The sequence below is a fragment of the Rhinichthys klamathensis genome, unplaced genomic scaffold (assembly GCF_029890125.1).
Source record: "Rhinichthys klamathensis goyatoka isolate OS25496 unplaced genomic scaffold, OSU_Roscu_1.1 h1tg000656l_1, whole genome shotgun sequence".
NCBI lineage: Eukaryota > Metazoa > Chordata > Actinopteri > Cypriniformes > Leuciscidae > Rhinichthys > Rhinichthys klamathensis.
Window position 1 is genome coordinate 91,154 of NW_026607099.1, and position 27,030 is coordinate 118,183.

At 38.2% G+C, this 27,030-nt stretch overlaps 1 protein-coding gene across 1 annotated transcript in view; it reads right to left on the bottom strand.

Annotated features, from left to right (window-relative positions):
* The window catches only part of fars2 (phenylalanyl-tRNA synthetase 2, mitochondrial), a 179,522-nt gene that overhangs the window by 53,314 nt on the left and 99,178 nt on the right, over positions 1 to 27,030 (bottom strand). The window contains exons 5-6 of the mRNA XM_056241599.1: positions 22,786 to 22,946; positions 18,148 to 18,299 (exon numbers count right to left, since the gene is read on the bottom strand). Coding sequence (XP_056097574.1) covers positions 18,148 to 18,299; positions 22,786 to 22,946 — 313 coding nt within the window. The remainder of the gene's footprint in view (positions 1 to 18,147; positions 18,300 to 22,785; positions 22,947 to 27,030) is intronic.

The following is a 27,030-nucleotide window of genomic DNA, read 5'->3' on the forward strand; positions in this document are numbered from 1 at the left end:
ACATATGAAATTTATATAAACTATACCATACATCTGAAATTTGTTATATATGTGACGTCAATCGCAGCAAAAACATACAATCGCATTCTCCTCAACCGCATCCAGAATCCAATCGACAAGCAGCTTGAAGGCATTTGACTCGCTAGACAGACCCAAGATGTTCGCAATCCTGCGACACTACGGCATCCCAGATGGTTGATGCTATCCGAGTCTTGTACGACGGATCAGCGCGCCAGGTGTACTTGGAGGGCTAGCTCTCAGAGCCATTCGCTGTCACAACTGGAGTATTACAAGGTGATGTTCCTACTCATCATAGTAATAGATTACGTCTCCAGGCTATCTGGTGGAAGCTTCGGATACCTTACACATACAGGTCCTCCGCCCAGGAGAAATACGAGACCGCAACGCGCTACAGAAACAGCCAAAGAATCTAGAGCCGAACGCAAGCTTAATGATATTTCGATATTTCACTCCTGGAAAATGATCTCACCAGGGCACAACAACAGCTCGCCCAACTACAACAAGAAGCTGGCACAGTCGGACTAGAATTAAACGAGCTGAAGACTGTCCAAGTGCAAATGAATGCTTCCAGTGACAGTGAACAACATCTACTAATAAACGGAAAGGACGTTGAAATCGTCGACCAATTCAAGTATCTTGGATCCTACATCATATCGACAGAGAGAGACAAAATGAAATTAAAAATCGTATCTCTCTTGCATGGGTGGCCTTTACCAAGTTAAAGAAGCTGCTCACCGCTCCGCCACCCAAGCCAACGATAGGATTCAGGATTCGGCTCTTCAATGCAACTTGTCTATCTGTGCTGCTTTATGGCTGCGAGACATGGGTTCTAACGAAAGCTCTAGAGGAAGAACTGAATGTGTTTGCGAGAAAGTGCTCCCGACAAGCAGACGCCCAACTCTATACAGACTGACCAAACAACGTCCAGTCAGCGTGACCATTCGCAAGCGACGGCTAGAGTTCGTGGGCCACTGTCTTCGCATGGATGAGGACGAACCAGCCCACATCTATGCCATCTATCACTCAGAAGTCAGTGGTAAGAACAAGCGAGGAGCCTCTCGCCTAACCTTCAGTCAGACACAAAATCCGGAGCTATATCGACCAGTACAACCAAAGTCAAAAAGCCCGGACTCAAATAGCTCTCCCCGCAACGAAGAGCAGTCCGTCACTCAGCCAAGTCGAAGGGAAGAGAACAGAAGTGATCATCAGCAGCGCCAAGAATAGAGAATTGTGGAAACATAGTGTCGAGCTCCATACCAGGGGACCCGACCAATGATGATGATGCTGATATGAATTAAACATAAAAACAAAACATATTTTACTTTAAAGGGAAACTGAAAATTCTGTCATCATTTACTCACCCTCAAGTTGTTGCAAACCTGTATGAGTTTCTTTCTTCTGCTGAACACAAAGGAAGATATTTTGAAGAACGATTGGAACCAAACAGTTGTTTGGCACCATTGACTTCCATAGTAGAAAAAAAATATATACTATGGAAGTCAATGGTGCCAAAGTTCCAATCATTCTTCAAAATATCTTCCTTTGTGCTCAGCAGAAGAAAGAAACTCATACAGGTTTGCAACAACTTGAGGGTGAGTAAATGATGGCAGAATTTTCATTTTTGGGTGGAGTATCCCTTTAATACATTTATTAAAATGTCATTTTTTTCAAAGCAAACTCATTAATTGCCATCTTAAACTCAGATATATAGTCCCGACATGTCAACTAAGCAAATAGTCATAGCCTTTGCTATAACGTGCATTTTATCTCAGCTGGAATATTGAATTGACATCCAGAACCAGAACTGTCCAATATGAGTCACATTAAGAAAGCAAAATGCTCTGTGAATGTTTTTTCATGTTGACTATTAATGTATGGACTATGTATAAAACATGCCCACGATGATGCAGTGCAAACTGACTCTTCTAGACGCTTCTCTAAGATGCTAATCTCGGCATAGTGATGTAGTATGGGGTGTCATCCGTGTCTTTTTTCATAACTGATTGCTCCATAAACATATCTGCAGTAAAGCGTCATCTAATTAACCTCACAGCTGAGCGACTGGACCTCTTGAAGTCCGAACGCTGAGTAAAAGCTGACAAACCAGCAGTGGAAGTGAAGTTAGTCAGCCTCGTCTCGAGTGTGCGAGAGAATACGAGAGGATCATTCATCTCTCCTTGCTTTGGCTGTGCATCAGCGTTCATAATGAGAACGCCCAGGCGCGGATTTTACGACGACTGAAGAGAATGAGTCAGGCTTTCTGAAACAAAAACTGATAGTGAGTGGAAAGAACGAGGAGTTGTAAAATTTGTATACTACAGGGTAATGCCTCTCAATGGAGGAAATGTCAAGACATTTACAGGGCTCGTCGCTGAGGAGTTTCTGCTGTAAATCAGTGTTTTATTCGCCCCGCCAACATTTTCACTGACCCCACCGCAAAATGATACACTGCTGAAAAATAAGATCATTATTCTTTATTCATTACATTTCATTATAAATGAACTTTATTCATTACAAGTCATTGATCATTATTACAATGTACTGTTTCACGTGTCATAAAATGTAAGTTTTACTTTTTTTTTGCTTTTTTTTTTTGTTTGCATTCAACATATGGAAGATTTAGGAAGCGCAACACTAGTCTGGCACTGTAAATCAGACCATGTTTTTGGTTGAGCCCAGATTTATCGCTAAACTATCTGGTCTAATCACACAAAACCGTAAATGCATTACTAGCACACAGTAGCATGGCAGTTTAAAGTAATAATTCCAACCAAAAATGACAATTCTGTCACTTACTTACAGTAAAATTGGCTGTTCCATTTCTGTAGGACAATAAATGGATATTCTCCCATTAAAATTAAAAGCTAAAAAATAAGTTTATTTTCTGTTAAATTTTGATTTAATTTTCTCATTTGAATAAATGTCACTCATTTTGAAAGATTTGCTTTAAAATAGCTCATTTGATTGATACCCAATTCTAAACATTGTTTTATTTAATTAATTAATACTGGTTTTAATTAATTGTTATTTTACTGAGTAGATACATTGTGCCATTTTTTACAGTGCATATTTCAAGGGAGGGGGGGGGGGGGGGGGGGGGGACAACATACAGTACAGGTTTGGAACAACACACATTTTTCTTTATCAAATTTTCATTTTTGGATAAATATCCTTTAAATCTGTATTACACTTCAATAGAATTTAATCTAAAATGTTTCCAGAAATGGGCATGAGTTTTACACATTTACATTGTATACGTTTTGCCTTAACTTTATACCAAAATGGATTCAGTCACTGAATGGGCCCTTTAAGAACTCTAATATACTTTATTTCAAGATATTCCTTCATATTTTGGACACAACTACTCATACTGTAGATGACAGTAAAGGTATGGTCGCATTGACTGCTGTTGATTAAAAGTCGTTTTAATAAGAATCAATGTGACTGGGAATTTTCTGTGTGGATGAAAGATTTCACAACGCGTTCAAGTTGGCCATGTGCGTTTGTGTGATGACCAAGAGAAATCTGCTTGGTTTGAGAGTGACTTCTGTGTGAGCTGTGCTTCATACTGTACATGGCTGCACTATTGACATTAGACAATGGACCTTTTTTTTGTCCGAGAATTTTTTTCTGCACTTTAAGGATAGCAATAGCAATATAGGGACTTTAAAGGATAATTCCGGTATTTAGCACTTTTAGTCTATTTTCTAGTTTGTTTTGGATGAACTAGAGTGGTGGACACAGACTTTTTGACGATGGGTCCTGTCTCGACTTTTTGACTCTTTTAGGATCGCCTTTGACCGCTTCAGAGTGGCTGTCTACTAGCATGCTCAAACATGTCCTTAAAACAACCCTTAACGCCTGGTTCAGATTACACCATTTTAGCCCGATTTTGGCTCGATCCGTTTGACGTAGGGTGTCGTGGGGATTCGTAAACGAAAACGGGCGTCGGGACGCAAGATTCGATCGTATCATCTCGTATAGTGTGTCATAGTGGGCGACAACCTACGTCGCGTCTGCGATGCTTCACGACATCACGACAAAAAGACTAGCATGTTTAATTTTTTTAACGGTCGTCCACGACGGGTTCCGTCACATGTATGAGGTTGACCAATAGGAGCACAGAAGCTTTTCCGTACACAACTTTCAGAAATGGCGAAACGAAAGAGAGACGATGGTGCTACTAGGTGGAGTTATGACATGGAGGAAAGGTTATTAAAAGGAAACAGAAAACAATATTTTACCTCAACTTCTCTTTGGAGGATTGACAGCCCATACTGTCCTCTTCCAGCAATCCAGGAACGTGTCCATTGTCGGGTTTTGTTTATTTTTTTTACGTTTTTCTGAACACAGGACAGCCAACACTCACCGCTTCATCCATTGTTTGTTTACGTTTGTTTCCGGAAGTCACTCGCTACTAGTTTCGCCTTCTCCATGACATCACGCGCGTCGTTAAAGACGCCACACGATGACTGGTCAGGAAGAAACGTGTAGTCTGACATGTTTCTTGTCCACGACACGACAAGATTTTAGGAGTCAAAATCGCATAATCTGACACAGTGACTATCGTAACAGACAAAAAAAATCGTGTAATCTGAACCAGGCATAACGTTTGTTTTCGAAACTGTGCAACTCACCGAGTGGTTAGTGGTGTTCGTTGATGATTAAAAACAAATATATCGGCGCAATGTATGATTTCAATCCGTGTTATTTGCTATAGTGGAACTATTTTTTCAGATACCTCACAACCGCGTATAAACTTCCGCTCGATATTTGAGTCTGAAGCGCAGTAATATCAACGAGCAATGAGTCCTCCAACAGAAATCAATGCGATTTTACAAAATGCCAAATAATAGACGACAGAAACTGTATTTCGCTACGCTACTTGTTTTGGAACATCAACGAACACCACTAACCACTCGGTGAGTTGCACAGTTTTGAAAACGAACGTTAAGGGTTGTTTTAAGGACATGTATGAGCATGCCCATAGACAGCCACTCTGAAGCGGTCAAAGGCGATTCTAATGGTGTGTTCACACCGAACGCGAATTTAATTATTTGCGCGAGTGGATTTCATACAAAGTCAATGCAAAGACGCGAATAGACGCATCATTCGCGCCGGGCGTTGCGAATGACGCGAATTGGGCGACGCGTTTGCCGCGAATGTCTTCCGCGCAAGTTGAAAAATTTGAACTCGAGGGAATGTTCAAGCGTCTAACTCAGGGGTTCTCAAAGTTTTGATAGGTGAGGGCCAATTTAGGAACCCAACATTGAACTGAGGGCCGCCAAAGTGGCGGGGGAGAAAACGAAGAAAAAAAAACTGAAAAGAAAATCCCATTTGAAATTATTTTAATGACCAGGTTGCATCTCTACAGTTTACATTAGTTGCAATAAACACATTTTAATTTATAACTGAGGCTAAACCTGGCAAAACTTGTGAAAATTTTTGGGGGGAGAGAAAGAAACTTTTAAAATAGAAGCTTACCAAACAAGTCATCATCATCATTCATTTCTATCATTGCTTGTCAGTCGCGTTTCCATTATTGCAGATTTGCATATTATTATCTATCTTTTTTAACCCGTAACTGAAAAACGAAAAATGAACGGTTGTTGTCTTTTTAAAACGCAAAGTTGAACAAAATTTTAATTTGAACTGGCTTCACCAACTGCTGCGCAAAAAAAGTAAATATCGACAGACTTTTTCAGATTTTTGTTTAAATGACTTTTTGCCCCTTTATTAAACATTTTAAATATTCACAAATTAATATGGAAAACATGTCGATTTTACTGGTTTTCTAAGGCCAAATTAGAACCTGGAATTTATATTTTTCCCGCAGTGATGAATGAGAAGAGCCATATAGCCTGTACGTGTCTGATCTAGCCTGATTTATAGGTGAGTTATAGGCTAATGATAATAAATGCGTCTGAAAAAACAGCGAGGCATTTTAATTGTTTATTAATAAACTATTGTTTTCTAAGTGTCGGCTAAAAACATATCTCCATCTCCGCTGTTAAGCAGATGCGCTTTTAGAGAGAAATCCACCTTTCACGGATTACATAATCAGGTATTTGCTTTCGATTCGAGTTTGTTTGTTTTAAAGTGCACATTTTAAGCTTTAGCCTACATAGGCTATATTTTGTTTCAGTTCTCGCGCTCCAGTTCACGGAGATCATGAAAGCGCGTAGTAGCCTAGGCTACTGATTGTTTTATTTTATTTTACAAAAGCACGTTTTCTTGTTATGAGTTTACACAAATAAAAGTAGTTGTGAATAATGCATTATTATTTTCTGTATGACCAGAAATGATAGACTAGTTTAAGTTGTTTCCACTGTTGATAGGAAAATGCAAGTGTTCGCGCCCGCGAACATTTTGAAAGGTAATGGAAACGCGGCTATTAATAAGCTTGACATTGTTAAGATTATTATTAAGTCACATTGAATATTGATTACTTGGTCAACATACCCTTTTAAATTGCAATGGGATTTGTGGTGCTGGTTTCGGTTGACCACGATTCCTATTCCTGTGTAGACAACCACTGTTCCTGGTGGCCTTGGGAGTGAGGTCAAGTGCGATCGGTCGGTCGGACCATGTAATTACCGCTTATGCCTATGGATGCCGCTAAACACCACTAAACGGAGATATTCATTTTTTCAAAGCAATAGTTTTAACAGTTTTACAGATGTTATCGCGGGCCGCCAGAAATGTTTCGGCGGGCCGCCATTGGCCCGCGGGCCGCACTTTGAGAACCTATGGTCTAACTAGATGCGATAGACGTGTATTTGACGCTCTATTCGCGTTCGGTGTAAACACACCATTAGGCCTCGTTTACACTGTCAGTGAAATGTGACCCAATTCCGATTTTTTTCTCGTATGCGACACAGATCGGATGTGTTCTATGACCATGTAAACAGGAAAAAGACGCATGCATTCGGATATTTCGAGATCGGTTTCAGGCCTCGTTCATATGTGGAAATAAAATCAGATGTAAATCGGATATGTGCCAATGCGACTGTCATGTAAACTGGCAGATCGGATTTTCCGAGGCATTAGGCTGCGTCTCCGCGGTTTAATGACGAGAGAAACCCCGACGCGCATCTGCGGATGGACGGATGGCCCGACGAAACATTGTGTCGTCGTAGGAGAGGAATGTGGACACACGTTGACACAACATTTCAAAGGTTGGCTTGCTCATCCTAAAATTTCGGACCCACTGCTCCTCTTTAAAGCCCGCCACGATCTCATGAAAGTGCGTTTAATGCACGATTTTTTTTTCACGTGGCATTTACGCCAAAAATAGTTTTTGCATGCATGATACGCACTTTATGGCGTTTAATACGCACGTTTACAGTGCGTATCATATGCAAGCAAAAACTATTTTTGGCGTATAAATGGCATGAGAAATAAAATTTGTCCTATAGATAGCCTACTCACTTTTATGAGATCGTGTTGTATGTCCCCACCTGTCCTGAGATCTCGTCCGTCCATCTGAGGAAGAAGAACCCTTTAAACATGCGCAATGTTTCAGTCAAGTGTAAACACATGACTCGGATATGGGTCACAATTTAAAGAACGTGTAAACGGACGGTAAAAAAAATATATAGGCAACAAATTAGAATTGGGCATCAAGACCTGCAGTGTAAACGAGGCCTAAAAGAGTCAAAAAGTCGAGACAGGACACATCGTCAAAATGTCTGTGTCCACCACTCTAGTTCATCCAAAACAAACTAGAAAATAGACTCAAAGTGCTAAATACCGGAATTATCCTTTAAGGATGAAATTGCATGGGCTTTATCTGGTTGATGTCAAAGACAGAGCTTTGCTTTTGAGCTATAAAACTTAAAGTTAGTCTGAATTATTCTTAGATTTTGTCCCAAGGCTTCTAGCGAACCCCAGGCCGACTTCACATTTGTCAGAAGTGTCGTTCCCCGATGGCCACTCCCCCGAATCTGAGAACTACAGAAAAAACTGTTGATGTCTGGAGAGTTTCTTCCATGTCAACCTTCGCTCTGCAACTCTTACTGGCCTTTTGGTCACTTCTTTGACATCAGCCGTTCTGGCTCAGTTATTCTAATTTAATAGGATGGTTTGTTTTGGTAGTGTCTGGGTCACAGAGGTCTATAAATCCTAGAGAAAGTTACGGTAGCCATTAGCATTCACATTCTCACTTGCAGCTGTTTAGGTGGCATCTGCCATTTTTACTCCATTTTGTAAAGAAAACAAATTAGTTTTTTTAATAACGTGCACCGATGAATCTTTGCACAATAATACCAGTAATGTATGAAAGCCTATTCCATGTAATTGTGACCATTTATTGTAGTTGTCACTTTATATCTCCCAAACTGTGACTTTAAATCTCACAATTGTGATTTTATTTCGTTATTGTGGCTTTATATCTCCCAAATGTGACTTTAAACCTTATAACTTTGACTTTATTTCTTGTAATTCTGACTTTATATATGTCAACTGTGAATGTAAATGTTACAATTGTGCTTTATATTTCCTGACTGTGACTTTAAACCCCACAACTGCGAATTTATTTTTTGTAATTCTGACTTTATGGGCCTTATCACACACCCGTCGCAATGCAGCGCCAGGTGCGATGCAACTGTCTTTTGCTAGTTTCAGCCTGACACAGATGACACTCTTATGTAAAGAGTGCGTTAGTAATATGAGCCTATACGCGGGTCCACAACACGAGTCCCGTAGATGGTCTGTGCTTTAACCTCGCGCACGAGCAGATCCGTTTCCTCGCTAGAGAACCGTTCAGTTTTTCCGCTAAATTCCGTCATGTAAATAGCGAATCCGACTTTTAAAGGGAATGGGAGATGAGACTCTGATTGGTTTATTGCACGTTACGCCCAAAACACACCCATTACTCATTAAGAGAATAGGGACAACCCTTTTAGACCCATTTTTCCCGTCGGTAAACTAGCAAAAGTCGATTCGGACACACGCTAAGTGCACTTGCGCTGTGCGCTTTAGACCATGTGCTTAGATCGTTAAAACAGGGCCCTGAATCTCCCAAATGTGACTTTATTTCTTGTAATTCTGACTTTATATATCCCAATGTGAATGTAAATATTACAATTGCTACTTTATTTCTTGTAATTGGTGCTTTATATTTCCTAACTGTGACTTTAAACCTCATAACTGCCACTTTCATGTAACTGTAGCTTTTTATCTTCGATATTTGACTTTAAACCTCATAAATGTAACTTTATTTCTTGTAATTGTGGCTTTGAATCCCCCAACCGTGACTGTAAATATCACAATTGCGACTTTATTTCTTGTAACTGCGGCTTTATATCTGACAACTGTGACTTTAAATCTCATTATAATTGTAACTATTTCTTGTAATTGTGGCTTTATAAATCCACACTGTGAATGTAAATATCACAATTGTGACTTAATTTCTTGTAATTGTGGCCTTACATCTCCAAACTGTGACTTTAAATCTCACAATCCGATTTCTTGTGCATTTTTTTCACTTGACACATTCTCACTTTATTCACTTTAACTAAAATACTATTTATGCCTAAATCCAATATTTAGTTGATCCAATGACTAAACATTTAACTTCATCATCTCTTTTTTTAGTAGCATTCACTCTGTAGGTGCAAACTGTAGATGTGCCAGAGTGCGTGTATGTGTGAGTTTGAGCATGTTTGTGAGGCGTAATGTGATGCATAGCATCTTCCCCTGCACAGTTTTGCATCGTCAACAGCACCCCATTATTCATAAGGCTATAGTTGACGTTCTCTGAGCCATGGGCCATTAAATACACTCCGCTCTCTCTCTCTCACACACACACACTGGCTCAGTAATGGTGGCAGACATTAGCCTGCTGGCTTGTAGCTCTTTCCGGAAGGATCCCCCTGGGCTTCTGATAAAGAGGGCAGATTTTTAACAAGTCTGGCTCTTCCAGAAGCTGCTGATGAGGACAACCATTTGCTAGCAGTTCATCCTTTACTCCTACCACTGTCTCTCAACCTGACCGGTCGTGCTTAGCTGCAACTGCAGTCATGTAAGTTCACACTTTCTGACAGCTATCTTCTCGCCCTCCCTTATGTTCTGTCATTCAGCCAGCAAATTTAAAATCTTAACCAAAAAAAAAGAAGAAAAAATCGGTTTCCACTAAATCCATTATAATAAGGGTTCAGATTATAATATTATAATCAGATTTAGATTTTTTTTTCCATCTCTACAAGTTGAGAACAAATTCAGAGTTAATAAGTACTCGTTTAAGTTCTAAGTTTTCCAAGCTTATTTGCATATGTAAATTTGTGAATATATTAGTGCACTGCTGGTCAACGATTAATTGCGATTAATCGCATCCAAAATAAAAGTTAGTCTTTACATAATATATGTGTGTGTACTGTGTATAATTATTTTGTATATATAAAAACACACATTTGCATGTATATATTTAAGAAAAACGTGTTATTTATATATAAAATATTTTTATATACTACAAATTATATATATATACAGTATATACATGCAACTATTTCTTAAATACATGCATGTGCATATACAATACAAAATAATTATACACAGTACAGACACATATATTATGTAAACACAAACTTTTATTTTGGATGCGATTAACCGCGATTAATCATTGCTCAGCACTAATATATTCACAAATTTACATATGCAAATAACTTTGGAGAAATTAGAACTTAAACGAGTACTTAATGCTTATTAACTCTTGAGTTCTCAACTTGTAGAGATGAAAAAAAAAAATATATATATATACATTATATATGAAAGCTAAAAAGCATAATAAAAGCTCACAGGAAAAATCACACATTGACTACAACATAATCAGTATTTAATATTTTGTTGGCTCTCTCGTTTTTGAACGTGTTTATAATTTCTTTGTATGACAGCCAGACCAGTTTTTTTTTTTTTTTTTTTTTTATAATATTTGAATTAAGGGTGAAGTCGTCAATTTTCCTAGGCCGGACATCACTTTTGGCCATTACTACATATAATTAATTTATTGATAAATATATATATAGCTAAACTTTAAGCTGCCATGAAATGAAAATGTTTAGAAAAGTGCTAAACGAGCATCTCTCAGCCACACACACCTTTTCATTTTCACACTAACTGCTTGACAGCAAAGCAAACGCTGATCACAGCATGACATAAATCCTGATGATGCAGTTTTGATGTGATGCATCCAACATATATAAATACACAACCACGAGAGCCTCAAAACACTTAGTCTTGTCATCGCAGCCGATACCGACACTCTTATATATGATATTACTACAGATGGCGTCACATATCCCATAATCAAAGCACACAATAACACACCAACCAGCAGAACAACACTATATTACACCGCAGAGAGTGTAAATCATCAGAGGAGTTTGAAGCGCTCAGTCGAGTTAAATCCGCCAGTTCTCCGTCAGATCCGCTGTCAGATTTATTGACAGCTCTGTCAACTTTCCCAAATTAATTCTGCTCGATAACACCTGACAGCGTTACGGGCCGATAAATGCAGATCTGTGTTGGATTATAGTGCCTATCAGGTGAGATTTGTTATTGGTGTCAAACAACAGCTCCATGTTACAAGAGAGCAAAGGAGAGAGAGTTTTATATATTTTTCTAAAATATTTGACATAATATTATTTTATTATTAATATTACTTCTTTAGTCCAATCACACAATTTAATGCATTTTATACAATTTATCATTTTATTTTATATTTTGCACATTTTTTTTTATTTTTATTTTTATTTAACAGGGACAATGTACAATATATGTACTGTACCAGATTTAGCTAAAAGCTAATTCCCATCTGCAGTCCATGGACTGCAGATTTACCATTTACCATTTACCTTTTACCATTTACATTTAACTTTGCACACTTAATAAATACATTGGGTCTCATTCATGAAACACGAGCAGAACGAATTTTTGTGTAAATCGTGTGTAAAGTGGTTCTGGCGTAAATTTTCGGATTCATTAAAATGTTCGTATTTTCCAAATGTTAGTTGGTACACAAGAAATCTAAACCTGCTCCCAGCCACGCGTGAATAGTGCGCTTAACACCCGAACGTTTTGCTCATTAATAAGGCTGCATTTTAATTCACCTTAATCGGGTACATATTTGCACAGCATTTTGAAAAAATATTATATATCGTAATTACATACGGTTTTTCTTATTATGAGAGCCAGTAACAGCATCTGCGATGGTGGTCCTTCTCCAGTTTGAATACTATTTTTCCGAAGTGAACTAATTAGTTTTTTGCTCTCAAGCTTAATGTCGAACCATTTTCTTCTCACTTCTGGGAATGTTCGATTAACAGATGAAACTCCATTAACTGCATCTGTAATATGCTGCCAAGCTTCCTTTTTTTTTAGGACCCGATACGCCACTATGTACGCTTGAAAATAAAATGTGGCGTTTTGAATGAACTTCTGATAATAAAACTTCAATTTCTGCATCTGAGAATTTTTTTTTCATTCGCATTCATGTCATAATATGATGCCCATATATAGTTGTCAGTCGTTTTTGGGCGGGATTTATGGTAATTGAGAATGAGCGTGCACGCGCATCCCATTTACGACTGATTGGAATTCATTAACACACACACACACACATTTCACTATCACATCTGACGTTTACGAAGCATTTGTGAATCAGGAGAAGAGTTTTCGGGAAGGTCTCTTTACGCGCAAATCACTCGCATATTTACTCGTATATTTACGAATGTTTCATGAATGAGACCCATTGAGCGTATACATTTGTATAATTAAAATTAGACACTTTTTCTCTGGTAGGCTCATACGTTTAGATGGCATTTTTGCACCATTTCAAGATCAATATGCATCATCAACAAATGCATATGTTCTGTCATGCCGATAATGCACACAACTGAACGGAAAGAGACATTTCTAAACTAAACATTTGCATTGCTCGCTTGCTCTCACTACAGTTGTATTGAAAGTTTCCTCTGACATTTCCATTCTTTATATATTGCTGTGCGATTGGGAAAGACTTGGATATGATTTGAATGTCAGGTGCTACAAATCATCAGAAATGTTTATTGCTGGACAGCTTACCTGTAATACCTTGACATTTCTGAGGGATATGGACATCTATCATATAACGGTTGGAAAACGTTAATCTTGAATGTGACATTTGGCCCTTTTTAACATTCAGATGCCTATTTCACAACCTGCACATATTCTTCTAATAATGCAACTTACCTCTTCTCTAACTGTCTAAGTTGAAACATTACGATTTGATTTGTCAATCTGGGCAACTCGAAAAAACTTCAGCAAACTATTTTCCGGAAACATTTTTGGAAACGGAATAAATGATAGGCACACCTGATTCTTTCATGCTGTCTGAAGCCAAGGATGCGCGTGCCACAAATACATCTAAAATATATCTCAGCTTACTATAAATGACTTCCAACCTTTGGGTTTTACATTTCAGTCGTAAGGGGAATCTGCAGTAGGGTTGAGTACAACCACGAATATACTGTTAGCAACAGATCGCGTGTAGATTTACCTTCTGTCAGCAGATACGGCCTGCTGAGAAACTTGATTAAATTACAGTACAAATAAGTGAAGTTCTGATAAAAACACTGCAATATTTTTGCTCTTTTGTTTGATTTTTTGTCTTCGCTTACACAGCGATGTAGAGTCGCAGGGGAAAAATGACATTTTTAGTAGCATTTGCTTAAGCAAATAACACAATCACTATTGCTCAAATTTAAGTTTAGGGGTTTGTTTAAAGTTTAAAGTATTACACTTTGATGCATAAATCATCCAGCACTGTTTGAACAACATGAATGTTAACACTGCCAGCACACTAAACCCCTTCTCTTCGAGAACTTGTGCCTCTAAATTCAAAATGATGAAGCAAAAATACAAGAAAACAATGATAGATAATCTTCTATCATCAGCTGTTGGACTATTATAGATCATCAACCGTCCTGACCCAATCCTAACAGTAATGCACCGCAAATCACTCAGCCACGCTTTGGCAGCCGCCCATAACACCATAGCATGTGTTTAAATGTTAATAAATGACATTGTCCTATCCCAAGCTACATTCATAGATTTCAATATTTGACGGAACATTCTGAAATTATGCCTTCAGAAAGGTAACAGGGTGGACAGTTTTACAATTTCATTTGTTTTTACAAGCCTTTTGCTCAAGGTTGTGAAACTATAAAGTACTTTCGGGAAAGACAATTTAATGCTCACTTTTAAATCATAAGTTGTTTTCTATACAAACATATGGAAACAGGGTTGATGGTAACAGGGTGGACAGTTTTATGTTTTAATTTGTCATTATTACAAGGTTGTGAAACTATACAGCACTTTTGGGAAAGAGACTTAATGCGGATATTTTGATGTTCACGTTTAAATGATCTGTTTTTTTTGTTACTACACAAAATTATGGAAACAGGGTTGACTGAAACGGTGGACAGTTTTACTGTTTAATTTGACATTACGAGCCTTGTGCTCAAGGTGTGAAACTATACAGTAGGTTTTGGAATACTATAATGTGTCTAAATGTTTATAATACCTTCAGAAAGGTAACAGGGGTGATGGTAACGGTGGACAGTTTTACAACTTATTGTGTGGTTTTACAAGCCCTGTGCTCAAGGTTGTGAAACTATAAAGTACTTTTGGGAAAGACCATTTAATGCTCACTTTTAAAAGAACAGTTGTTTACTATACAAAATGATGGAAACAGGGTTGACTTGTAATATTGTGCCCCACTGAGAATTGTAAAAAACAAAAAACAAGATGATTTGATAAAAGTAGGAGACTTGAACTCCTTGAATAGTTCACTTCCTGAAAAATGATAATGTCATTACGACAGGCATAATTGTTTTAATTCAAATGAGCATATTTGCTAATAATCCAAAGAGAAGATGAAAAAAAATCATGTTTATGATTTAAAAAAGAAAAAATAGATAAAAGTAAAATAGTGTTTTGAAAAATAGAAAAATAGTGTGTGTATATATATATATACACACACTCACCTAAAGGATTATTAGGAACACCTGTTCAATTTCTCATTAATGCAATTATCTAATCAACCAATCACATGGCAGTTGCTTCACTGCATTTAGGGGTGTGGTCCTGGTCAAGACAATCTCCTGAACTCCAAACTGAATGTCAGAATGGGAAAGAAAGGTGATTTAAGCAATTTTGAGCGTGGCATGGTTGTTGGTGCCAGACGGGCCGGTCTGAGTATTTCACAATCTGCTCAGTTACTGGGATTTTCACGCACAACCATTTCTAGGGTTTACAAAGAATGGCGTGAAAAGTGAAAAACATCCAGTATGCGGCAGTCCTGTGGGCGAAAATGCCTTGTTGATCCTAGAGGTCAGAGGAGAATGGGCCGACTGATTCAAGCTGATAGAAGAGCAACTTTGACTGAAATAACCACTCGTTACAACCGAGGTATGCAGCAAAGCATTTGTGAAGCCACAACACGCACAACCTTGAGGCGGATGGGCTACAACAGCAGAAGACCCCACCGGGTACCACTCATCTCCACTACAAATAGGAAGAAGAGGCTACAATTTGCAAGAGCTCACCAAAATTGGACAGTTGAAGACTGGAAAAATGTTGCCTGGTCTGATGAGTCTCGATTTCTGTTGAGACATTCAGATGGTAGAGTCAGAATTTGCCGTAAACAGAATGAGAACATGGATCCATCATGCCTTGTTACCACTGTGCAGGCTGGTAGTGGTGGTGTAGGGGGTCAAACACAGTATTAGTATGGTGTTCCTAATAATCCTTTAGGTGAGTGTATATATATATATATATATATATAAAGAATTGTAATCTTAGATATTCATTGTTTTGTATTGACGACATTCCCGCAAATTTGTCAAAACCTGCTCATTTTTGAGGGTAAACCCTGCGGTGTTATCATAAGTAAAACAGCGAGCACAAAGGAAAACTGTTATGTTTCTGATGGCTCTCTCAGGGCACGTCTGATGCCAGAAATGTCCTCACCGCACTGAGGAAGACTATGATGGGAGACTTGCTGCCAATCTCATCATATTAGCAGCTCTCCAAACTGCCCGAGTCAGCAGTACCGCAGAGAAAAAGAGAGAAAATGATTAGCACAATATTGTGAATGTGACATTTCTGGCGGTCAGAGACAGTTGGAGGCTAGATGAGATGTGATTGGCCGCCCTCTCGATGTAATTAGTGATTTGAAGTTGGAGAAGTGGTTTAAAGTAAGTATTGACGTCTCCCTCGCCCTTTCCCCCTCTCTCTCTCTCTCTCTCTCTCTCTCTCTCTCTCTCTCTCTCTCTGGCTGGCTGGCTGTAGAAAGTATGAAGCAAAGCTTACAGGCATTGACGCAACTGCAGCAAAATGATCATAAAGAGGAAATTAGCTGCAGGAGATTTCAGCAACACACACACACACACACACACACACACGTACATTACAGCGACTTACAAAAGTACTTTCGCAGTGGAAATACACTTATAGCGTGACGAATCGCAAACTATTATATAAACTGTTCAACTAATATATTTGTTTTCGAAGAAATGTGTGCACAAACATAGGTCTGGACCGAAGTGAATTAGAAAGAGAGCAAAACAAACACCAATCTCTTTCAATTTCTAGCTGGCCCATGGGCTATTACAGCCTTGCAGCACCTCATGATGTCATCTTATTTATGGATGTCATTAGGGGAAGGGGAGGGAAAAGGTTGCTATTTAAAAAAGATTAAGAGCAGGGACAGAGATGAATGTTTGCGTCTCTTTTACGCACTGCAGGTTCTCGCTGTATCATTTAACACACACACACACACACACGGTCTGTTCCAGTAGAGGGGACTCGGGACAGTCGGACCGCTGTGCCCGCAGGTGAACTTCTCATCCTCTTTAAAAATGAATTATTGATGTCACAGGGCGAGGAAACAGAAAAAGGGCAACCCGAGTACAGCGTCTGCAGTCCACTAAAGTAGACGTGTTCAGGAAGAGCTGTGTCGTATGAACTGCATTCTGGGAAAATCACGTGGATCGTTCTGTGGTTTGTGAGAGTGTTTGTGAATGGACGGCGGAAGAAAGAGCTAATGAGTTTGAAGAGCCTGACAAACACCATCCAACATAAAATGGAGAGTTGAAAACGAAGCCATTAAGCATTGTTGACCCCTGCTCCTCAGTCAATAGATGAACGCCACACTGCCAACAGCCGCGCAAGAGCATTAGCATTCTCCCCTGCATCGCCACGAGCTTCAACAATGACTGCAAAGAACGACTAATAGAAATGAACAAAAAGAAACATGACAGAACACAGCAATTTACTCAAATCTTCATGTTGGATCAACAGCTGTGCGTGCATGCTCTCTCTCTCATTCATTCATGCATTCAGTGAAGAATAGACTTTTGGTCACATAATGTAATGACATTTTAATGTATTTTGTCTATTTCATTTGCTGTATTTATAGGCTTCTTCACACAGCAGAGTTAAGGCTGCTCTGTGCCTGCTCAAAAGTCGTTGTAAAGACATAATGCTGCATTAAAGCCAGACTGCATTATGCCTGCTATGCCCCACCTCAGCCCCTAGTGTCACAGTATACCGGTGATATTGCTGTGTAAATGAACTGATACCAAATTTATACAACATTAAAAAGTCTGTGTAAAGACACCTTATGCAATCATTGCATAGAAATATTTCTAAAAAATTATAATAAAATAATAAACATGAAAATTTAAGGAACCATTGTGTATATAAATATTATTATTTTATTTTTTTAAATATCTAAAGCTAAAATTTGTGATTTAGCTCTATATGTGAGTGAATACACATTTCATAAAAAAATATTTTATATATTTTTTTAATACAAAATATTAAAACAAAAGGTTACTATACACATATACTCTGAAAACACATCTTAATACCTATTCATTTATTAACTTAATTTATATTATTTCATAGATTTTTTTTTAAAGATATTTACTGAAAAGCACTTATAAATACTGATAAAGATTAGGACCGTTGCCTTTTTGATAAATACATTTTTGATAGATAATTGTCCTTGTGCAACTGGAACGGCCGTTTGGCCACTGTGTTTGTTCCGGCTCATGTTTGTATCTGGCATGTTGGATTTCTTACTTTGGATGCGTGAACTCGTCCACCAGCGTGACCTTCTCCACCAGGTCTCCTCCGATGCTGCGTACCAGGTCGTAGAAGTCGTTTTCTGTGTAACCTTCGGCCGGCAGCCAAAAAGAGATGTCATTGAAGAGCGGAGGGTACTTACTGAGAGGCTGCGATGGGGAGAAAAACAGAAATGAGAGATATATGTGTGTTTGGGACACGTGTAGAGAAGCACAAGGATAAAAATAATATAACGGGTGGAAATAAGGACTACTTATAGCAGAATAAGTGTTACTGCTTTTGAAAAATGGCAGCAAAAGCAAACATTTTAAAAATACACCAATGCTAAATACAGAATTCTAATTATTTACAATAAACACTTCTGCCAAGAAATTTAGTTTATTAGCCTGACATTTACTCACATTTTAAATGTATTTTTAGCCATTTTTTTTTATTTTAAAATAGTGTCATTGGTTTAAAACTTTTGATGGAGTTATGGTGGAGGGAGAGATTAAACTTTTTGCTGACCAAGTAATGATTTCACTTTATTACTATACTCAGACAAAGCTACCAATAGAAATTCAAGAAAAAAAAAAAAAAATCAGTTTGCTCTCCAGGAAGAAGCCACTCTTCAGCTTTTTTAATCATTTCTAATTACTAAAAAAACAATGCATGCAAGAAAAAAATGATGCGAAAAGAGATTTTTGACAATGCTTATCCAAAACCTCACCTAATTCAGTCATTCAGTCAGGCACAACACACACACACTTGTACGTCTATCTTTTTGAGGACATTCATTGACAATCCAATCTCTAGCTCCTAACCCTAACCATCACAACTAAGTGCCTAACCCTAACCCTAACCCTAACCCGACCCTTAAGCTAATTATAACCTTATCCCTAAAACCAAGTTTTGACCCTCAAACAAGCCTCACACACAAACAAGGGCTCTCAGAAAGTGAGGAACGGGTCACTCTCTTTTTCCTCACTCCACTGGTCTCAAACCGGGCCTCAAAAAGATAGTTGTACAACACACACACACACACACACACACACACATCTCTTCAGTCTGAGGTTAAGTCTACAGTCACATCCTGAGGCCAGTCATGGGCTAGTCTGCTTACAACAGTCGCTCGCGGCTCTCAGAAACTCTCCTTATACTTATAAAGCACCAGCAGTGTCTTTCACAAGAGAAGAGAAAACAGATCCGCTGAATGATATGAAACCTGTAAGGAGGGGGTCATGAAAGATGATAAACTACCTCAAACCAACCTCCTTGCTGTAGGTAAGTGTGTGTTTACATCATTATCATTCAGCCGTTCTGCTCCTCTAATTTGATTGGCAGAGCGGCGTTCCAAGAATGATAAAGCAAAAACGTACAATGGCCACGTACACAATTTCCCAGACGCCCTGTTTTGAGTCTTCATGGATAAGCTAAAACAGGTAAACTTGTGGGCTGTGTGGACGTGGGTTGACAATATCGATATCTAAATTTAAATTGATCTTCAGTTTGATATCGATTATTAAATCCCAAGATCAATAATCTCTGATTTTTTTCAGATGACGCATAAACAAATGTGCTCTAAATAATTTTGAAGCACGCCTCACATCGCAATATACTTTGTAACTTTTGATATGAAACAAAGTCTCAGCTTTCAAATTCTGTACATTTTATAATGAAAGTCAAGCAATAATTGTCATTTTGTCACTCTTTAATGCCTCAGTTCAAGACAAGCGGCATGTGAACCGATCATCACCGGTCATCCTCTTTACTACTAGTTATAGCATGAAATAAACATGAATGAATGTCAGGAGGAATGTTGAAAGATACAGTATAACTTACTGAAATGATTTATGTCTCATTGAAAGACGCCATAAAACAAGTGTAAACAATATGACACGTAAGGTTACATTTATCTAAAAAAAAAAAAAGCCATTTATAGTCCATAAATGCTAGAAAAAATAACTGTAGATAGGAGCTAAATATACAGTATATAATTATTCATTATATTTTTACTTAACTTAGTGGTGCCTCTCACACTGTACCCCTTGTTTTAATGCACCTTAAACACTACACATAACATACAAAATATATATATATATATATATATATAAATAAATAAATAATTTTTAGGAGAAAATAGGGATTGAAGAGATGTGGGGGGAGGGTTATCTTATATTATCTTATTAAAGTATCTTTTATTTTTGAAGAGTGCTGACAATGGTAATTGTTACATAGGAGGAAAGATGGAAATAAGAATAAAAATTAAAATTGACTAATACAATGTTGGTAGTATGTTGGTAGTGAGGAGTGGTGGTGATGATGATGGTAATAAATAATAAATGGTTATTTTGCTTATGCACATACACACACACACACACACACACACACACACACACACACACACACACACACACACACACACAGTTATTTTCACTTCTGGAATTTTAAAATTACTATATTGTTCGTTAATGCACTATTTTGGTCTGAATGTCTGTCTGTTAAATAAAAATAAAATAAAATAAAAAATAAAAAAAACTTAGTGGTGCCTTCATTATTTTAAGTATGTTTGAATAAATCTGTCATGAAAACAAATTATTATTAAAGCTAACATTTAAATGTTTATATTTCAACAACAATGCATTGGAGTAGAAACATAATTATATAATTTATATCAAATATTGATATAGTTAATATAAAAACTGCCTACTGTTGAATTTAATTGAGTGTTATTAATTATTTAATTAATCAATTGACTTCCATTTTAGGTTTTGGTTTTTGAATAAATGAAAAATGTAATAAAAAAAGTAATAAAAAATGTAGGTGCATCAATATAGCCAACCAAAAACCAGCTTTGTCAGCGTGGGACACCGAACCAAACCTGCTTAAACCACAAGTCAACCATAAATCGCCTGTCCTTTAGTAATCTACCAACCAACAATGAAAACTATGAATATATTATGCCCTATGGCAAAAATATGCCCTTGGTCATATGCTAATGTTCTTGATGTGGATGAAAATGCACCATAGAGATCATGTAAGCATTCTGTTAGTGTTCGTAAGGCTTCTAAAGTGTGGACAGTATGCTTGTCTAAAGAAAACCTGCATTGCACTTCTTGTTTTTGGGTAAGAGTGTGTGTAGAGTCTGTATGTGTGTCATACGGCACGTCGTATTGTGTGCAGTGATTTATCGTGTGTGTGTTGTGCATGTTGCTCTCATAGGACACAGCAAAGCACACAAGGCCGAAGGAGAGCGCTGACCCTACGGTCATACCTCATTACCAGTGGAAAGAGAGACAGACAGAGAGACAGTCATATATAAACCCAGCAGAGCATCCGGCAAACTGACAAGCAAATCTCTCTCTCTCTCATTCTCTGAGTAATGGACAGTGGGCAGAGAGGGAGATGGGCTGAGAAATGACCTACAGCCCGAGAGAGCACAGGTAATCAGTCACACACACACACTTCCCTGCAGGACGAGCAAGCCTGCCTCATGCTACACACACCGCTATAAGAGGACATGTTCAGTGTCTGAGCCTTTAATAGACAAAGGTCCCCCAACAATAAAGGACATGTATGACATTTACAAGGTCATGTTTGGAGCATTCATGCCTTTGATGAGCAACAGCAATACAGAAAAACAAAGAAAAGCATTAAATGTTCAAATACTTTCTCTTGTCCTAGTTTAATGTTCATAGACATCTAGAAGGAAACCATCAGGGATTGATTCCCCTTAGAAAGCTTGAACACTGTGGCACTATTGTTTGTTTAAGGGGCTTGGCACCACTGGCTCAACCAATGGCGTGAGTCGGGGGAGGGGCAGCATGTGTGTCTGACCAATAGCAGATGCGGAGTGTTTTGAAACAAATAACGGCATATTTTTTTGCTGAAACTACACTTTACCTTGAAACTACACTTCACCACTGAATTTGTGAATTTAGTGTCAGTATTTTCAGATTAGATGTATTGATTCAGTTCGCAAAGCCGAGGTTGTCATGGTCTGTGCGCTTGCAGCTATGCTTATGACTGACTATTATGGGATAGCATACTGCGCGTGTTCATTTGACCCCTAGTATAATAGCAAAGAGAAAAAAATACAAGATGGAGAGAGGCGGTGCAGAAAGTGAGGCACAGAATATGAATTTTTACTCAACAGCACATCAAAACTTACAAAAAATAGAAATACACACTAGGAAAAAACATTAAACCTGGTTTGAAATCTGCTCAGCTTAGTCTGACTCTGGATCCTTTTATGTATTGGTGAATGAAACATTTACAATATCTAATCAACATAATGAATGCTAAGACAGAATGCTAACGGATAGCCCTGACCCGAACTCACAGCATTGACTACGAGTCTTTTGAGGAGTCTCCTGCAAGCCACAGATTTTTAAAAACGCTTTCGTATCACTGATCCGTGTCTCGTGTTTTTAACCTCAAAAATTAGTTTTTTTGCGATTGGCATCCTACAATTAAACCCGAAGGCCTGTTCACACCAATGATATTGTTCCTCTTGTGTCATTATTAGTATTGCTGTAGCATGGACTCACAGAATTAGAACGATTATTAAAAACTTTTTATTGTTATCGTGTGTGTGAACTGCCCTTATGGTTAGCAGGCGAGATCCTTATTTGTGAGAAATGCTGTTAATCTTACCTGGAAGGTGACAGGCTGATAGATGTCAGACAGGCGGAACTGCTTCAGGAAACGTTCATCGTCGCTCCAGAAAAGTCGGATATCTGGGATGCCGAACAGAACCATGGCCAACCTCTCCAGCCCGAGTCCAAAAGCCCAACCCATCTTATTCCCAGCTCCAGCTGCAGAAAATAACAACAACTGAATGAGACATGCATCCCATTTTAGTATTTGTTTCTTTGAGTGTGGCATTCAGTCATGAAAAGATAAATGTTTCAACAAGGATGACTGCGACGAGTCACAACAAATCAACACTAACCCGAAACCTTGACGTTCTTCTGTTGTGTTGCAGCATGAGCTTTCAGCGTATAAATATAAAATCCTTGGTAACACTTTACTTGAAGGGGTGTGCATAAGACTGACATGACACCTTCATAATCATGACATGACACATGAGGTTTTAGGCATGTTTATGACAACTGTCCTTAAGTGTCATTTGCTCAATTATGACATTTTTAATGCAAAAATGACATTGTTTGAGATGTCTTTGTTATGACAACTTGACATAAACCAATACATCATAACCTGACAACTTGACATTACTAAGACAACATAAATATGTCATAAACATGACATAACAGATTAATTATCAAACTTAAGAAACCACTTAGCTTTATGGGTTAACATTACATTAAACTGTCATGTGGTTGGTTTTGACATTGGCTGTCATGAGGCCATTATAACATTTTAATGACAAATTCAATGTGTACCACTGTAGTTGAGGTCAAGAAAAATATTCATGACACAGTTATAATGCCTCCAACAGTGCTAATAGATTTTGATATGTTATGCATAATTTCACAAGCCAATCATTACCCAACTACTTTGTTTCAATAGGAAATATGTCAGATTAAAGAGGCCTCATTAAGCCCTTTTTCAAAGTCTTTTTTTTGTTTTTGAGTTCTAATAGAATATGGTTTTCAAGCTTGAATGTTCAAAAACACATTATTTTCCCTATATTCTCCATTGATCCAGCTCTCCCAGTCTGGGGTGTGTTTCCCGAAAGCATCGTTAGCCAACTATGGTCGCAAGTTCCGTCGTTATCAGCAGTTCAACGAGTCGATGTTTCCCGAAACCATCGTTCCAACGAACATTCGCAAACAGCATCGCAGAGGTATGTGTTTGAGCGACAGCTCTCGGCCTGTGGTTAGAAGCAGTTTCTTCTTTGTGGACTCAATAAATCCTTATCTTGAGCAAAATAAGCAAGCTGACATTCAGTACAACCTGTGTCTTTTATTTAGAATACATACAAATGTCATTTACGTCTTTGAGTTTGTCAAGAGATTTAAAGCACTGTTTTTGAAGACTGCGCATGTGTGAACGTGCTCTAGTGCGTAAGAACGAGCCTATGATTGAATCTGGAAATAAAGCAAAAATAACGGAGAAAAATTTGAAATATTCCTCAGATGCCATATCTGTAATTAATAGCAAAACATCTAGCACGAATTCGATCTCAAACAGATTCATTAAAAGCGTGACATCATTAACCAACGTGGTTGACCGACCAATTTGGAACAATACGGTTTCGGGAAACAGTCGTGACTAGCTAGTTGATTTCTTCAACGATGCATCGTACTATGGTTGTGAAGCAGCGAGTTACGTCACTGTACGGGAAATGCACCGCTGTTACGGTCTCTATGAAGCCCCTCCTTCTGAAAAGCTGTGCTCTGATTGGTCGGCTGGAGCAGTGTGTTGTGATTAGTCAAGTGCTTGGAGTGTGTGAAATGTCCCGCCCCTTACCATTACCGCCAGTTTCAACCCACTACTAGCTAACTCAACCAGGCCCCGCCCCTTTATTCTGCGTATTAATTATTTAAATGAGGAATATTGTGACATGTTTGGTCCCAAAAACACCTAACTTTGCAGACCCTTTTCATGCTCAAACAGCAACATTACACACTAAAGAAAGCTGAAAAACTGAAAATGTGAAAAAAGTAAAAAAATGTCTGAATAGGTAAAATGTGTTGCTAATGGCATTTCCCGTTGACATCAACTCAAGTGACAGCATTAAATTAATCTGTTTTAAGATCCACAGGTAGAGGAATAACTAACTTGACATCCCGTTGATTGACAGTCAGCGACTAGGCTGCGCGGCTCTCGGCAAGTCAACGTTGGAAATAGTGCTGCTATTTCTGATGTGATTATACTCATTACGAATTTTTATTTGCTTTGCAACCCTGTGTGACCTATGATGAGTGGAGGAGTGAGCAAACAGATTTTTTTACTTTCCAAGCCTTTCACTCTCTCTCAAGCCACTGTTTAACCCAGTGAAGCATTCCTTCAGATGCGAAGGAAATGTGTTTTATATGTTAATGAAGGGAATGCTCAGGGGTCAAAATGCTCAGCCAGATGGGACAGAAATCTGAATAAATCTAACCCTCAGACGTACAAATCAATCAACTCTCACTTCCTTCCTCAAGTGGAGACATTACCGATTCCGATCTCTCTAAAGACCATGGAATACACTTTTTCCCCCCCTAAATACTCATTTTACTAATTGCAAAAAAATAATATGAGTATGAAACTTTTTAATTGTCTCCAAGCTTGAATAAGCATGACTTGAACGGAACCTTGAATGTATCTAAAGAAAATGCAAGTGGTGTTTGCCCATGAAAAAAGGTAATGCAATGTAGCGTTGCTAGGTTGTTGCTAAGTGGTCAGTCTTGGTGTAATTTATTCTGGCCTAAGTAAGACTTTGGTGAATATGTCTGAATTTTGGATATCACCCCTATGAAAAACATAATTATTAACATCCATTCCTAAAGTGTCATGAATTCGCCTTAGGCTAAGCCCCGCCCCCCGTAGTTACTGTTGCTACGTCCGACAAACAAACTTCATCTGGGCTCTGGTATCAACATGGCTTATGCTGTGACAGCTCTTCCTGCTGAAATTTGATCAAACTTTTATAAAGCAGCAAATAAAGTGTCCGATAGAAGTAGGCAAAAGGGGCTGCAATATACGTTCGAAGGCTATATTCACGACATACAGGTGAAACGCAAGGAACAACAAGGCATCCAAATAGAGGCAAAAGCATACCGGTCACAGTCAAAAAATGACCCACCGCATATCCTACTAATGGAGACGGAGGCTGGGACTAACAATATCAAAGAGCAACACTGTTCATGCAAAGCTGGGTAGGTCTCTATTCACTTCTATAATCGTTATTACGAAGCAAACGGACTACGCGAGTATAGCGTTGTATTTATTAGCAGCGTGTGCTAGACGACACTTGTCAGGATTTGACTTCGGTTTGGGAAGGAAAAAAAACGCACACCCCCCTCCAACCTCTCTGGGAAACGCGTATGTGTGTTACAAATGCCCCAGGCACAACGTTTAACCCTCTGGGGTCTGAGGTGTTTTCGGGGTCCTTGAGATGTTTTGGCATGCTCTGACATTTGTGCTTTTTTCAGTTGCTTATAAACATATTAATGGCACAGGTGAAATTACACTCTATATAGCACACACAGGGCTACCATAATATGTGAGCAACATGTATGTACATGTTTGTATTTTTGAGAGAATATTGTTTATGCGTGGTTATTGAAAAAACTAAAAAATAAAGTTTATAATATAAGGCCACAAATAACATACTAAATATCTGTCCACAAGACTTTTGACTAGTGGATGTTATCGCCTAGAGTTTTTGCTTCAAATTGATCTGAAAATCATTCTGCCTTATCATTCACATAAAACAATAGATTGTTTTAAATTGTGAAAAACATTTTTTTGTTTGCAAAGGCAATATGCGGATGGGTGGAACGGCCCAACCCCCTCATGAATAATTAGGCAGTTCTCACCTGAGCAGACTGCATACTAATGAGCCTTTCAATCAGGGGTGTCACACAAGAAAGAATGCAAGGACAATATATATACACTACCGTTCAAAAGTTTGGGGTCAGTGAGAATTTTATTTTTATTTTTTGGAGGAAAGAAAACAATACTTTTATTTATCAAGGAATAATTAATTTGATCGAAAGTGACAGTAAAGACATTTATAATGTTACAAAAGTCTTTTGAACTTCCTATTCATCAAAGAATCCTAAAACAAACAAAAAAACTGTACAACTGACAGACCAACAACTGTTTCAACATTGATAATAATAATAAATGTTTCTTGAGCATCAAATCCTCATATTATACTGATTTGTGAAGGATCATTTGACACTGAAGACACTGACACTGGTGATGCTGAAAATTCAGCTTTGA